The sequence below is a fragment of the Eucalyptus grandis genome, chromosome 8 (genome assembly GCF_016545825.1).
Source record: "Eucalyptus grandis isolate ANBG69807.140 chromosome 8, ASM1654582v1, whole genome shotgun sequence".
NCBI lineage: Eukaryota > Viridiplantae > Streptophyta > Magnoliopsida > Myrtales > Myrtaceae > Eucalyptus > Eucalyptus grandis.
Genome location: NC_052619.1, coordinates 24,150,775 through 24,166,699, shown reverse-complemented (window position 1 = coordinate 24,166,699; position 15,925 = coordinate 24,150,775). Strand labels below are relative to the sequence as shown.

General features: G+C 40.4%; 1 protein-coding gene and 1 long non-coding RNA gene across 2 annotated transcripts; both read right to left on the bottom strand.

The window, feature by feature from the left end:
- Positions 1-4,072: 4,072 nt before the first annotated feature.
- Positions 4,073-5,834, bottom strand: LOC104457265 (peroxidase 10-like). The gene is made up of 4 exons (XM_010072201.3): positions 5,546-5,834; positions 5,101-5,292; positions 4,803-4,968; positions 4,073-4,711 (listed from the first exon to the last, which is right to left on the bottom strand). Exons 1-4 carry the CDS (start codon positions 5,756-5,758, stop codon positions 4,305-4,307), a joined length of 978 nt encoding a protein of 325 aa, XP_010070503.2. The 5' UTR covers positions 5,759-5,834; the 3' UTR covers positions 4,073-4,304.
- Positions 5,835-8,560: 2,726 nt separating this feature from the next.
- On the bottom strand, positions 8,561-9,362 carry LOC104457264. Its single transcript, XR_727486.3, has 2 exons — positions 8,980-9,362; positions 8,561-8,850 (listed from the first exon to the last, which is right to left on the bottom strand). It is a non-coding gene; the product is annotated as an uncharacterized LOC104457264 (long non-coding RNA).
- Between the last annotated feature and the right edge of the window lie 6,563 nt (positions 9,363-15,925).

Genomic DNA, 15,925 nt, shown 5'->3' with positions numbered 1-15,925 from the left:
CAATCCGCGAATTTTTTTTAGAATTATCAACAAACAAGAAATTACGGCAAGGAGAGAAGTATGAACTTCAATATGTCAACTAAAAGAAAACGTCAGCGTGTGAATGAATGAAACAGAAAATGTAAAAGGAAGAATCACCAGTTTAGTGAAAAGATATAGTTAGGGCAACATACAGACATAGTAGAGAATTAATGAAATCAAATAGATTGGAGAAAAAAAAAGTGCAACTATGAAGAGAAAAAAATTTCAAGATAAAAAGAAAGTAAGTTTAATGGAGTTACATCGACAAAGTAAATTAAAATGAAAAAAAAAAAGAGGCACGAACATGGTTGAAAATTTAAAGAAGCAAGAGAAAGGTAACTCGACCATTGAGTTTCGAATACTTGTCTTGAGTAGAGTTGATCGATGGATAATCGACCCTTCCATCGAGGTTGGGTGAGCTTCAGCTCGAACCCAATCAGGCTTTGGCCTAGTACGGCCTTGTAATGTAGGCCTGTGCACGAGGCCTACCCAATGGTGCCTTCGGTCCTAGATGGCACAAGTCTAGCCTAGAGGGGCCCACAAGCCACCGGCCGAGATCAAATCTAGTCCCGGCGTTGAAGGTTGGATATTAGTTGGCAATGGCAAAAAGGTTTGATGTTTGGTTCAACATTCCCTAATGAGTTTTAGCCTTTAAAACTCTTTGGGGAATCTTTGAACTGCTTGTTTTGCAACCATTATGAAATAGTTTTTAAATGAAAGTTAGCATTGGGAAGGTGAAAGCTCAAAACTAGTGACTAGCTTTGAGCTTTCAGTATTTGACCAAATGTTGAAACTTATTTTTTTTTCTTAAAACTATCATCACTTATTCTTCAAATTTATAATTTTGCCCTTGTTATTATTTTTTTAAATGCCAAAATAATGCTAAAAAAAATAAATACTAAAAAAAAATAAAATATATATTAAAAAAAATTTATTATTTTTTTTTCTTATTGTCAAAAAAACTATCATCACAATTTTTATTCTTCAAATTTCTAATTTTTTCCCTTGTTATTATTTTTTTAAATGCCAAAATAATGCTAAAAAAAATTAAAAAATTAAAAATATATAAATACTCAAAAAAAATAAATATATAAAAAAAATTTATTTATATATTTGATTTTTTTAGCATTATTGTCAAAATTTATATTTAAAAATTTGTATAATTTTTTTTTTCAATTTTAAACAAATGAAATTTTAAAAAAAACTAGTATTAATCATGCAAATGACTTTTCAAATGTGTTTTCTATCAAACGGCATTTTCTCAAAATTGCTTTTCAAAGCATAATTTACTAAACGGCATTTGTATTTGTCTAAAGTCTTTTAGGCTAAATTATTTTGCATTTTCCTAATGAGTTTTTAAAATGCTGAACTAAACGCACTAAACTTGTCAACTCAAGATATCCAAACTTTTACCAATATTCACATGAGAATCTCCCAACATTGACAAAACCCAACGTCATCTTACCACCACCTAATCACAAGAGATCATCCCTTTTAAGAGTGAGCAAGATGGACCAATCGAACTAGAATTGCTTGGAATTAGCTAGTTTGGTCCGATTCCCTATTTGTAAAAGCAGCTTGGACTGATCTCTTTTTTTTTTTTTTTAAATGTTTCACGTGCACTTCTTTTTCTCTTTTGGTCTTTTCCTTACCCTCACGACCGGTTCTATTGGACCACCCAAAAAGAAGGACCCGACCGATTCGGTCCGGTCCCCGGTTCCGGAGGTCGATCCCTAATCCCTCCCATCTTACAAAGACACAAGCAAAGAGTCAAAGACCGAGGATCAAACCAGAACGGATCGTCCCACTGCCATCCCCGCTTTTTGTCCTTCGGACGCTTCGATGCGGATTCCCACCAGCGATGTTTCCCTCGGTTTTCACGGGCAGCTTGCAGAGCCAACGCATGGGACAGTCCCGCTTCCCTGTGCGCCCGGATAGAACAAGGCACGCAGCTTTCGAAGCCGACTGCCATTTTCTTGATCGACTTTTATACTCGAGATCGATTGCAACTCATGCCCGCCGCGACAAAAATGGTGGAACAATCATGCCGGCAAACCATGAAACTGGAAAAAAAAATAATAAGAACCCTTCATTAGCAAGGACAGATATAGCATGCAACCTCGATTTTCTCAGCCCAGCACGGTGGCAGGATTCCAGGATGGAGTCGTCCGACGAGGAGAGACCGGGGAGTACTTGGATGGAGCAAGAAACGCGGGAGCGAGGGATTTGCTGAGGGCCAAGATCGCCGAGCTCGCCAGAACGAAGGACGAGATCAAGAAAGCCAGAGACGGAGCGATGCAGTCGTGGCTAGACTCTCGCCCTCTTCTCGACGAGCTCGAGAAGCTGCAGGCCACGGTCGAGGGCGCCCGGAGCAGGGCCTCCGTGTCGAGCGTCCTCGCCTCGGAGCTGCAGTCCCAGCTCGAGTCCACAGGGGCCTCCATCCAGGCCAAGAAGAGGGATGAGCTCGAGGGGACGAAGGCGGTCAACGAACTCACTTTGGAATTAGATCGGACGCGCCGGGGGACGGACGCGCTCAAGCAGGAGATTGACGAGGGGCGGCGGGTGAGGCAGAAGCTCAAGCAGGTCCTGCGAGTCAAGCGGCAGAAGCTCCGAGCTCTCCAGCTCGGGATGCGGGCGGTGAGGGTGGAGGCGGAAGGCGCCAGAGAGTCGGAGGCAGAGGCAGCCCGGCTCGTGAGTTGTGCCGAACGAGAGAGCAGCCTCGTGACGTTGAGCGGGGAGGAGTACTGGGAACTGGTGCGGCGGGCCGAGGAGGAGGAGTCACTAGCGGAGTGGCGGGTCGCGGCGTCGATGGAGCAGAAGCAGGCGGCAGAGGGGAGCAGGAACCTGGCTCTGGCGAGGCTGAGGGACGCGAGAGGAGGGAACGGGTTGAGCAGGAGAGTGAAAGAGGAGGAGAAAATTGAGGAAGAAGGAGATTCGAGAGATGGGGTTGAAGGGAAAGTGAGGGCGAGAGAGAGTGTCTTTCCTAAAGCTCGAGCGAGAGCAATGGCGGAGGAGGCCGATCATGGAGGAGGAGGAGGAAGAGGACGGCAGTCGGGACGGACGGGAAGCGATGGCAAGAGAAAGGCGGCGAGGAGGAAGAAGAAGGAGAAGAAGCGGTCGTCGATTTTTCATAAAATAAGAAAGTTTCTTGCGAAAAGTATCGCGAAAATCTTCGGCTGATTTTGGACCGAAAGTAATAAATGCATTTGCCCTTTGTAAATCAATGCGGACATCGTCTGTTTTGTGGTTTATGTTTGGCTTTCGCTGGCTGATTTCTCGATGCTACAGTTGTTTTTTTGACTGCTGGTCATCGGGTGAATGTTGTCCGTCTCGCTCTGGCTCATAATAGCTAAGCTGCGATCTTTCCCGCTGCCTCGTGCTGCCGGTAATTTGGCCGTGATTCACATTACAATGCTAGTGATGGATCAATACACTTCAAGATGTTGGCGCTGCAGTGTCGGTCGCGCTTGCGTTGTAGCACTTTTGGCTAGCAGTTCTAAGTCAGATGCGGTCCTCAGGTCAAGCCAGTTCATTAGGACTAGTGTGTTTTCCATTAGAGGTGATCAGGGTTATTGGAGTTGAAGATCTTGCAGGCTAGTCTGAATCCAAACTACTCGCCGGCCATGGTTCAGGTAGTGCTCGCTTTGAACTGGTATAAAATTAGTTCGTAATGCCCTGAAACAAGCAGCAAATCTCCCTCTCAGTTTAATGCTGGTTGTCGGAACTGCTCCCGGAGGAGATCTTTTGCCTTTTGAAGGAAGCAAGTAGTTCGAATCATTGCAGCAATCTTATTTAGTGATACGATACCGCTTCTTCCCAGTTCAATTCCTTGTACATATCTATATGGTCCTTTCTGGGTTCACAAGGACTGGAGGTTGGCCGAAAATTATTAGCAGTGCAAATGTTAATGCCTTTCTTAGTTTTGTGTGCGAATGAAATTTGGTCTTCCTTGAAGATTGGAGTTTTCAGGAATGCCTTCGTATGAATCTGATGCCGACAGTTCAAGTTGTCGGCTCGGTCAGTCTGTAAACTATTTATTGGACAAAGAGAATGATGGATCGCAGTCGACGTCTATGAGATTTTCCTTTCCATTTTTAACATCGAAGTAGTCTCGTACATCCGAGATTATTTAGTCGGATTGCATAAAGTTGCTCGTCGTGCCACTGATTACGCCACACTAATTGCACAATACAGTTGATTAATCTACAGAAACTGTAGTTTCACACTTGCGAATAACTTCGACCTACCTTCAGCTAGTTCTTGTCCTTGCATGCTTAAGGCTTCTAGTTCACCGCCCTACAGTTCTTCCTAATCTGACCATTCTGTCCGGTGAGCACGCCGATATTGGCCATTTTTACCATCGACGCTCCGAAATCCCTCCAAAACAGAAAGGGGTACTTGCTATAGTACATGACCGCCGCGGCAGTTCTGTTGTCGCCCATGAGGGCTTGGTCCGACTGGAGCAACCCGGAGTTGTTGATGAGGTTCTTGAAGTAATAGTTGTCGAATTTATCGGATGTTGTGTCTAAAGCAGCCAACTTGGTGTCAGAGTCGTCCTGGTTGGGGCACGTCACTTGTAGATTTTGCAGAAACGATGTGTCTAGTGCTGGGTCAGGCTTGCCGGAGCCGCCGAAGTTGAAGAGCCTCGTCTTGAACGTGAAGCATTGAGCAAAGCCTATTGTATGCGCACCTGCGCATCCCGAAATAAAGAGCGCAAATTGGTCTTATCATCTTACCTAGATAAATAATATTAGTTGGTAGTTGTAGAGATAGATATGAACCTGAAAGCACTACCACATCCTTCATGTCAAGGCCCTTAGAGGTGAACTTGGCAGTGATGTTTTCCAGGGGCTCCAAGGGTGAAGGTAGCTGCTCGTTGGCGGCGCTATCGCTCGAACTTAAACCGTCTCGGCGCCCCAAGGGCACTGCATAAAATTGCCCTCCTGTCTAAAAGATATAAAAGAAAAAAGAAAGTGCAAATGCACGTTCGTTTAGTGACAGAGAGTCAGAATGAGCTGGTCGAAAGGCGAAGCTAGCTGTTCTCATGAAGAGCGGATACACAACAGCAGAGTTGATTACCAAATAAACAGCTTCTCTTGCGGCTAGAGTGAGAATATCAGCACAAGAAACCATGGCCGGGCATGCTTTTTCCACATTCGCCTTGATGGCATCAATGACCTCGAAACCTCTCGCTGAATTCCGATTGGCAAATGCATTCTTCTCTCCCTTTATTGTGCTTGTATCATCTAGCAGGACCGAGCCCTCACATCCCTGACCATGCAAAAAAGAAAAGATGTTTACAGGAGAGTTTGCAATTTGGTTCATCAGTAACGGTATAGCTTAAAGCATTTTTTAATCTTTCAGCACGCTCAATCGAGGCTTCCAAAAATGTAGCTGTCTAAATCTTATGATGTTTGTCACACACAAACCAATTTAAACTTTAGTCCAAGTTACCAAAAAAAAGAAAGTTTCAGATGTGCCAATTGACACCACCCAGGGGAAGCAATCGAAGAGTTTCAATTACATTGACAAGACAATCGTGGAAATGTAGGCGCAAGATAGACGCAGCCATCCTGGTCTCGTTCGCCATAGCCGACCAAACGCCGTACCGGACAAGTTTCGTCAGATTGGGACAAGAGTCGTCATAGAACTTATAATCGAGCTGAGAGGAAACGAAAAGGCTGCAGAACAGGATGCAGAAACATGGAAACCATGAAAATTTAGAGCTGTACTTCATATCTTCGCAACAAACAACCACAGCTATTTTGTTACTGGTTTGTGTGACAAGTGGTAGAGACCTCGGATCAGCACAAGCAATTTATACAAGAAGAGCTAACACAGATCAGTAGGAACTGAGTGTCAAATTGGGAGCTAACCACATCAGCGAGTGGAAGGGCCATTATTAGACGTCACGTTTGTCTGAGTTCGGTGCAATTCCACAATTCTGGTTAATGGGGAGAGAGAGGGAGAGAGAGAGAGAGAGGCATAGGAAAGTGGCAAATGATGCATTTTTCCAAGAAAGAACAGTGATTAGTCCATAAAGTGCACCTCACTCTCAAAGTTGAAAATAATCTCCCATATGAAGAAAAAAAGATCAGCTCTATAAAGAGACGTACCCATTTTCATCAGTCAGTAACTAGGTGCATGTATATTATAGCGACAAATAGCTATTAAAAATTGCCAAAAGTCTTGAATGATTATCTGCAGTGTCTTAGTGGAATGATTCACTATGCACCAGCAGTAAAGCTCCAGCAGCCATGCAAGTAATGGTGGTCTGAAAGTCAAGTATCATACGGTAGCAAAAGCGAATTGTTGTGCTCTGCAAGGGCAGATTAGGGGTCCAAGCGGCGACATCAATCTCTGATATGTCAATTTTTTTCCTAAAGCCAACAAAAGAGTAGGTGTTTGGCATCAATCTGGCCAGCATTTGAATAAGGCCTCTGAAGGCCAAATTTAGATTGACCTCTCTTCAAAATGCAGAATTACTTGATAGAGATGATGATAGGAACAAAGAAGAATCAAGAATCCTTTTTACTCATCTACATGAGTAGAAAATGACTAAGTCTGCAAATCTTCCAGCTGGAATAAAGTTTCTTTGATTGGGTCATGAAAAATCCCTAGTTGTTTTATAGATTTTTCAACAGATGATCTCAGAAAATGCCTTATTCTGAGTCCAATTTTGACATGTTATTGGACCCTGCACAATGTTGTTCCATGAGTTTTTGTCTAGAATTTGGGGGCAGCTTCAACATTGTTCTATGGATCTCAATTATTTCAAGCACACGATTTTTGCCCTGCATGAAGACTGATGTTCATGTGCAGAAGCGGTTAAAAAGGCAAGGCTTATAATCAGAATCATCATTGTCATTCATAACCTGCCATGGTAAAATGGAGCAAAAAACAGCATATCTCTTTTGTCTGTGGAGAGAAAGGAAACTGAAGGACGAGGACGTCTAACTTCCCTAGATAAGAATCGGACTTATTGCAGCTCCATTGTCCAGTAGTTCATAATATACCAGTGTCTAGAACACAAATGGAATCACTCAATTGAGTGCATTTTGACAGAGAACGAATGGATCAGATGAGGTTTACCTTATTTCTAGAAGCCACTCAGTCGTGTCCTAGAGCCATCAATAGGATCTTAAAGCCATGCTGGCTCAATGTGGGCCCCGGTTGTGCGACAAACATTGGAAAGCCGAGAAAAGTTGCAACAAGCTCTCTAGATGGTCAAATCCACTCGAGAACTGTCAACTTCAATGATGTTAGGACATCAAACTAGCACAAGACTTGAGATGAGTGCAAAAGGTCACATTGAATGACACAGAATTAGCACTGAGAACTTTTGATGCTGGTAAGGTGCGCGCGCGAAGGTATGTGTGCTCTCACCAACTCAACTTGATTTTTGCTGGTGCATTATTCTCACTGATCAACTTAATCATCGAATGACCAATATTGAATTGGATCTTCGACAGCACTCAGTTTGTGCTTTGCAGATCAAATCCAAATCCTCCAACACAAATGCAAAACCTTGACAAAATTACCTGCTGTCAATTGCAATGGGGACTAAACTGCTGAGACCATTTTAATTGCATAAAAAGATCTTTAAAAGTTCTTTTGTGCTATGTGGACTGGTTTCTCTAGTTTCATATGCATTTTCCTTTATAACTTTTCTTTTCCTCTTCTTATGGTAATCACCTAAGATGTTTAGTATTCTCGAACAACTCGAATTTCTTTTCTTGCAGTAGATGAATCCTTGTGCCAAGCGCCGATTCTGATCCTTGCATAGTTCCATTAGAAGGTTGGGCAGGCGGTATATTTCAGTAACCTCTTTATTATGGCAGATACATGATTTTGCCATTGAAAGGACACTGGACTCCGAGCAAAAGAAAGAGCCAGAGTCAGAGGCCCCTTATAGGGCTGCGAGACCGATATGCAAGTCTTAGATTCAACTCTAATAGGCTTCAGCGCTTTTATTTCTTCGAACTTTATCAATGACATTTAACCTAACTCGCTAACTCGCAGATAACACTGGTAGGTAACTTTAGGTCTTTTAAGGAGACTGAACTATATTGACGCTGCCACGAAATCAGATGTCATCTTTGCACTCTGCCCGTCATCTAGCTTGGCCTATAAATATCAAATTTCTCAAGTAGCCCTGTTCAAGAAGCAATTGCAAGCTCTGATACCATTTGGTACGAGTCATGCGACATTAGAGTTACCACTAACTGCCTACCGGTAAGGTAACAGAGCTAGAAGATCTCATCAATGAACTCAAAGCTTCCTTAGTGTGCATCATTCTAATCTTCTCTCTGTCGTTACAATTTTATCAGATGTCTATCACCAGACAATCAACTCAAACGTTTCTCCTAGAAGCAGTACGGGATAGAGAGAGAAAAAAGGGCTCGAAGCACAGGTGATGCAGAGCACAGGAAATTGTAATCCGGACTCACAGATTATCGGACCTTAACCTTTAGTATTGACTTTTATTCTCATGTTAATATGAAAGCCATCCTGGACTAGAGCCATCTCAAACACGAGATCACAGAACAGAGATTTTCTTGCATCAGATAACAAGCCAGGAAAAAAATTTAATCTCTAACTGAAATCCAGTGCTGCACAAACATCACAGAACAGTTCAGAGAGAGGGAACCCAATAACTAGCAACACATTTCTCTCTCAGCGAGTTCTACAATTCTTTTGCTAATTTAGAGAAACCGTAGATCAGAACGAATGGTAAGTCTTCCATATCAGTCGCCTCGAGCCCGCTAGCAAAGGTTGCAGAAGATGTAATCGAGGCAGCTGTCCGAACAGTCAAAGCAGCAGGAGCAACTGCATCCCAAGATCAACCAAACCGCAACGTTTCGAAAATTTGAGAGACAGAAAGGGACCCAACTTTTCTAGAATAAGAACTCCACAAGACCCGAAAGGAAAAAAAAAAGAAAGAAAATTCATAGTTACCACTCGTTGATGGCTTTGTCCTGTCCGTCCTCTGTCACTGAGTAATTCTTGCTAATGTTCTGGGTCGGAGGTGGCTCCATCTCTCTCTCTCTTTCTCTGTGGATGCTGTTGAGGTATGACGCTTCTTCTTCTGCTTCTTCAACGAGGAATTTGATGGACAGGGATGGGGAAATCTGGAGATGATGGTGGGGGGATATTATGTTTCACGTGATTGCACTAGCGAAGAAAATAATCGATATTCCTTTCTTTTTCTTTTTTTTCAATTACTTAATATATTTCTAAAGGTTGAAAGGCAATATACTTTCCGCGACCTTGTGTTGACCCAAACCATGATTGAAAAATGTCAAATAAAGAAAAGATAAAGGAGTTATTCCATCGAAATTGCCAGCATGCAAAAGTGGAATGAATGACCGGGGAAGTGCTGGACTTGTGAAGGTTTCATTTTATTGTATGTTTTCGTGTTTCATCTGACACCGGACTTATGGAGGTGAGAGGCTCGATGGGGTGTTTTTTTATTATCTTTTTCTTCGGTCCATTCATGTCGATTATAATATTCAAATGAAAGTGCATGATGTGGACATTGCAATACCAATCCACTCATAAAGTAGACACACACACACACACACACACGTTATCGTCCCTCTAAACTTTTTAACATGTTTGTTTTTATTCGCATTTATATTTTTATTGAAAAAAATTTGCAAGAACCATTTCCAAATTGTATTTTCTCTTATCAAGTACCTCCTCACATTTCAAAACGTATGATTATCATTGTCGCTCTTTACATTCAATTTCGAGTTGTATCTCTCACCCACATAAAAGTTTATTAAATTGTCGATTTCTTTCTCAAATTACCCCATTCAAGAAAAACTCCATGCCCACCGATCTCTCCTAGGATAGACCTAACGTCAGTCTCCCTCTCTCCTGTGTGCTCCATTGCCAAACCTCCGGAAGATTGACCAAGTTAATTACAATAAAAATTTGAAGCATCCATTATTATCATGCAAATACCAAGAAAAAAGCTCTTTAAATTATTATTCTATGGAGTATTATCTTTGCCTTGAACACATGGAATACTTAGCAAGTACATCTGATTACTTCTTGCTCAGAAGATCTTCACGCAAGTTAATAATTGGGGATAAGTACAGAAGAAAGCAGTTATGAAGGAAAAATAGAAATATAATGGGTATGGAAGAAGCACCAAGAGTTTAAAAAAAAAAAGAAGAAAAGTTCTTTGTTAGAGGGCCAAGAGTAAATTTGTCGTTTAATAAATTCAAAACCAAACAAAAGAAAAGAAAAAATAATAATAATAATAATGATAATAATAATAAATAATAATAATAATAATAATAATAATAATAATAATAATAATAAATCAAGAGGTGAGCCCCACAACTAACCTAGTCTTGGTTGTGCGGGCAGAATTACAATCGAAATTTTTTATAGTTCTAAAAACATTTTCAAGTGAAACCCAGGGATGTTGTCGTCAATCAGCGTGATAAGGAGTGTCTGTAGCATAAAAAGTTGTAAAAAGCTTGAGGCTCTTCTTCTTTCTTATGTTGATATAACTAGTTATGAGAAGAACTTAACCGTAAACAACTACAAGTCATCTACGACCAAACCTCTGTAGTAATCCTTAAAATATTTAACATATTGTTATCCACGTAACTTCATTGCTTAAGCTGAAACTTAGTCAACATGCAAATACATATTGTCACGGTACGCGTCATCGTCATATAAGAAGTAAATTAATCACTAGTTCACATATTCTTGGAAGAAAATACATGCAAAATTCAAATCTCACATCTATCTCCTCAAGAAATTTGTCTACCATCTTAATATGGTATTTTTCATAGTGAGTGCCAACTCAGCTTTTGCCCTTCCCCAAAATTGGAAGTGGAATCTCTTGGTCATCAGATTGACATTAGATGGTCGGCTATATTTTAGACTAGCGTGACCAGGTACGAGGAATCTTAGTATTATTCCTCATTAGTGTGGACAGATTGACAAAGTCGGTACTTACCAATTAGGACCTGTTTTAGTGGAATTGGGCTGGAGGTGACTAATCATTCCTTTTCTTCCCTGACATACATCGATAACATTTATCAGATTGAATATTTATATAGGTGAACCACCGACCTTAGGTGTAAAAGGAAACAATTATAAAAGAAAACAAACTTTTAAATTTTTTTAAAGGGATCATATGTTTTGAAGATTTGATGCTTTATAAGGGAACGAATGGGGATTTTTGTGGACGAGGAGATTTGAATCGACCGCCGGTAAGCGACATATTAAGGATATTTTCCATTTAACTTAAGGAGTTATTCAAGTTATTGCGTGTTTGTCTTTTTCACTTAAGGATGCGTTTGTTTGTGTTTTATTAAAAAATGTTTAGGGAATAGAAATAAAAAAAAAAAAATTATTTCTATTTCAAGGACAATTTTTGACTAAAAAACACATTTGGTAAACTTGTTTGGGAATAAAAAAGAACCAAAACATGTTTAGTAAATTTGTGTTTTTTTTTTGTTTCTTTTAATTTTTAATATTTTATTTTATTTTTCCTTTTTTTCTTTCTTTTTATTTTTTTTTTTTTTCTTTTTTTTCTTGTTTTGGCCGCCGAGGCTCGCCGCCCTAGGCGAGGCTAAGCTCGTCCGGCCATCGGCCGCTCGGCGGTGGCCCTAAGCAACTCCGAGCCTCGCGGTGGCTAGGCGAGCTCGGCCCACCGGGGCTGGTGACGCCAAGGCCCTCCGGCGATTGGCCAACCAAAAAAAAGAAAAAAGAAGAAAAAAAGAGAGAAAAAATATGAGATAGAAAATTTGTTCTTAAAAATTGTTTGAAACAATAAACAATTTTTTTTTTTTTTGTTTCTTATTTTTGTTTCAAATGTGTTCCCTAGAACAAAAAATAGATTTGAAAAAAATACAAACAAACGCGTTTATATTCTTTTTTTGTTAGAAACAAAAAAAAGGGAATTTTTGTTCATAAACAGAAAAAAAGAAATACAAACAAATAGGGCCTAAGTCTTATGTCCAAATCACCAATGCGCATTCTCTTGGGCTTTTTCACCTAAGACCATGGGCTTGTATGCCTTGGTAATTAACCAGCCGTTGTGGGACTGATGGATATCGTATATAGTGAGGATCTAATCGGGCGCTCAATTAATATCGGGCATTCCACTTTTAGCAAAAGAAAGATATTTTACAAGCTAGAGAATTGCGAGTTTGTTCTTCGCGTTATGGCATTTGATTATGACTTACACTTATAACAAGTAAGACTCAAATGAGGCATTCTAGCGACAATTTAGGTTGAAAGCCTCTAGATAATCTTTTATATTGAAAATTCCTGTCGCCATAGCTAATCAACGGCGATGAAAATTTGTCTTCGTCCTAGAAATCTTATGTCAATTGATTTAGAAAAAGGAAAAATAAAAATTTGTTATCCACAAAATTACTGCAAATCTCAATTATGGTTACTTACATTTCTAATTTTTCACTCTCTTTCTTCTTTATCCATTCAAAACTTAATGTTAAACATTTTTTTGTAAATTATAATTTATTGCCTATCATTTCGAGTCATTAATTATATATACTCATGTTGTATACTAATGAATAATTCTGATTTAACAAAATCAGGACTACGAATGATGACTTGAACTATTTGGAGTACTTGGAATATGAAATTCGAAGTCGCATCTGTTACCTCGATTCAACTTCTTCCCTATTTCGGCTTGCCAAGATTCCTCTTCGTGGCAGATTGGATCGGGCCGAAAAGTTTCGTGGGCCAACAGGATGAGGCCCATAAATATTTATGAACCGTTGGCTAGATTGGAAGCATTTTGTTTGGGCTGCTGGGTCAAATGTCTTAGGATTAGTCGGATAAGTAAAGACTTTTATTCAGTATACTAAGGGCGCATTTGGCAACCAGCCAACAGTGAAAATTTATATTTTTTTGTTCCCGAGAATAGATTTGGAACATAAATTTGTTTGATAAATTTTTTGTTTCCGAGAACAAATTTCTATTTTTTTATTCTTGGAAGTAGATTTGGAACATAATCGAGGAGTAGAAAAAAAGTTGATTTTTTGTTTCTGAGAACAATTCTAGAATCAAGCCAACCTATTTTTCTCTTTTCTCTTCTTTCTGATTGTTCTTCTTCCCTCTCTCTTCTTCTTCAACTACAGCCGCCACCGTCGCCGGTCACTAGCAACCGGTTGGCAAGGTTTGGCGAGCTAGCTAGAGGCTCACCAAGCCAAGGCGAGGTTCGGCAAGGCCTGGCAAGCCTTGCCGGTGGCCAGGCAGGCCTCCCTCGGTCATTGACGAGCCTCACCCAGCCGCCAGTGGGGATCAACCTCGTCAGGCCACCATGAGGTTGGCGTCATTGGGCCAAGGCGAGGCCGACCTTGCAGTAGCCTAGCGAGGTCAAGCCTCACCGGTAGTTGGGTGAGCTCAGCCTCGCTAGATTTGGGCGAGGTCGCTCGCCCAGCCAAGGCACAGCCGAGCCTCGCCCAGCTGTCGGTGAGGCTTGGCTGGTGAGGCACAGCCTCGCCAAGGGCTAGTGACGCTCCGGTGAGATCGCCGGCCCTCGTTTGGCCGGTTGCTGGTCATCCCAAGGTCGGCGACCAGTAGACCTTGAAGAAGAAGAGAAAGAAAAGAAAAAAATGAAAAGAAGAAAAAAGTAATAAAATTACTTAAAAAATGATTTGGATTATAAATTTTCATAATAGAACCAAACGCAATTCTATTCCGAGAATAAAAATTTTGGATAATTACCAAACGGCTTAAAATGCTTAAAAATTGTTCTTGGGAACAAAATCAAAAAGAATAATTTCTAATAAGAAATTGTTCCCGAAAACATAATGGTTACCAAACGTACCATAATAGTGTAAAAAAAAATAGTTACACGAGCAGGGTTTGGGTGCTAACATGTTTAATTTTTTTTAATTTTAGTATATGTAGTTATTCTATTAATAGATGAAAGTTTCTACTCCGTGATTAATTGTGTAAAAACTCTTTTATACTAACCATGTATCTCACATAATATTTTGTTAACAAAAGCTATAGGGAAGTGGACGAGATCCCTTTCTATTCTTCTTTTAACACCTTATTTCATTTCTTACCATGATGCCATGTTTAGTTGGAGAGTAATGGTGATCTAAATTCTCCTCCTCCTCAACGCGGATGACACATTACCATAATTAGGAATTGGGGCAGTTTTTACACCAACTTGATAGGCATCCTAAGTCAGATTTGAGTTGTCAGATCTCACAAGGCCCACGTAAGACCCAACATTTTCAATGTCCATTTTGTCATTCTATCAGGGCATTGAAAAAATATTCTCTCCAATGTCAAGCCCTGTGGTCAATTGTTCCTCTCTATCGCCTATGTAGCTTCCTCTCTACCGCCTTTGTAGCTTTCTCTACCTCCGGTGTAGAAATGGTTGCTCCTCTACTATTAACCTCGAAATCTCCCCATACTAACATGTTTAATCCTCCCTAGCAACCTCTTCCACCCATCTAGCGCTTCTGTTCTTCACCTTTCTTATCTTTCATCCCGGATTGAAGAAAACCCACAAAACCCTAATACCTAAATCAACATTCCACCCGTTTGGCGTTTCCCATCTCCACCATACCTGTCTTTCATTTTAGATTGAAGAATACCCACAAAACCCTAATACCCAAATCGACTTTCCACCCATCTGGCATTTCCTTTTACTCATTCTAATTTTTCAAGTCTCTATCACTTTTCTTCCATCACAAATCCCACCCTTTGACCACCTCATTTGGTGCTTCAATCTAACAACCCGATAACATTGTAAGAGCTCCCTTCAAGCTACCTATTGCTACGCCAAAGAGTGTGTGTTCTCCAGGGCTCAGCATTGCAAATCCTCCTCATTAGGGTAATCTTCTTACTATAATTTTCTCGGACAATAGTTGTGGATTGTTATTCTCTTTATTGTCCTGTACAAGAGAAATCGAAATGGATCATGAGCATGATGAAGAAAGAAGAATGGCAGCACTATGCAAAAGTCTTGACAATTTGTGGTCCGAAGATGATATTGTTGATGTGCGAGATGGTATTTCTAAAGAAAAACTAAATGAATGCAAGCTGACTTTGTTTGGGAAGCTATACTCTAAGCCAAATGTGAATTTTCAAGCTTTCCTTAATACTATGTAGAGAGCTTGGAAGACTGAAATGTGGAATGCACCTTATTAGAGCTAGGGTTTTTCTCGTTTTCCTTTGCCTCGAAGCTGATAAATAGAGGGTTCTAAACTTAGGGCCGTGGTCATTTTCCAGCAATCTTTTAGTTTTGTAGCAATGTCTTCCAGATATTCCTAAATTATGCTATGAGTTTACCCATTGTGTTTTTTGGGTACACCTTTATGGTCTCTTATTTGGTTGAGTTACTCACGAAGTTGTAAAGGATGTGGCATCGAAAATTGGAGAAGTCATGGAGATGAAATTAGAAGCCAAAGGAAATAGCAATTACAAGGTAGGCAAAGCAAGAGTCAACCTGAACCTAATTGCCCCTTTAAAGACCGAAGTCATTATTAACTTGGGTAGAAAAATGGTTTGGGTAGAATTTAAATACAAAAGACTCCCGCACTATTGTTACTCTTGTGGAAGAATCGAACCTCCATTGAATCTGAATAGGTCCGTGTGGTTTTGCCACATGAGATTCTCCAAGTTCTCAGTGAGGTTGTCATTCTGAATTTGCTGAATAATCTCCTGGGGATATTTCTAGCTTTGCAAATCTTTGATCTTCTCAATCTTGTATTTCACTCCATAATTGAGCATATGAAAAACAGGCCTCTTGATGTACATGTTGATTTCGGCTGGTGCTTTTGGTCTTGATAAGAAGTCAGCAAGCACATTCTTCTTTCCAAGAATATGTTTGGTTTCAAAGGAGTATTTTGAGAACCATTCAGCCCATCGAAGTAGTTGGGAATTC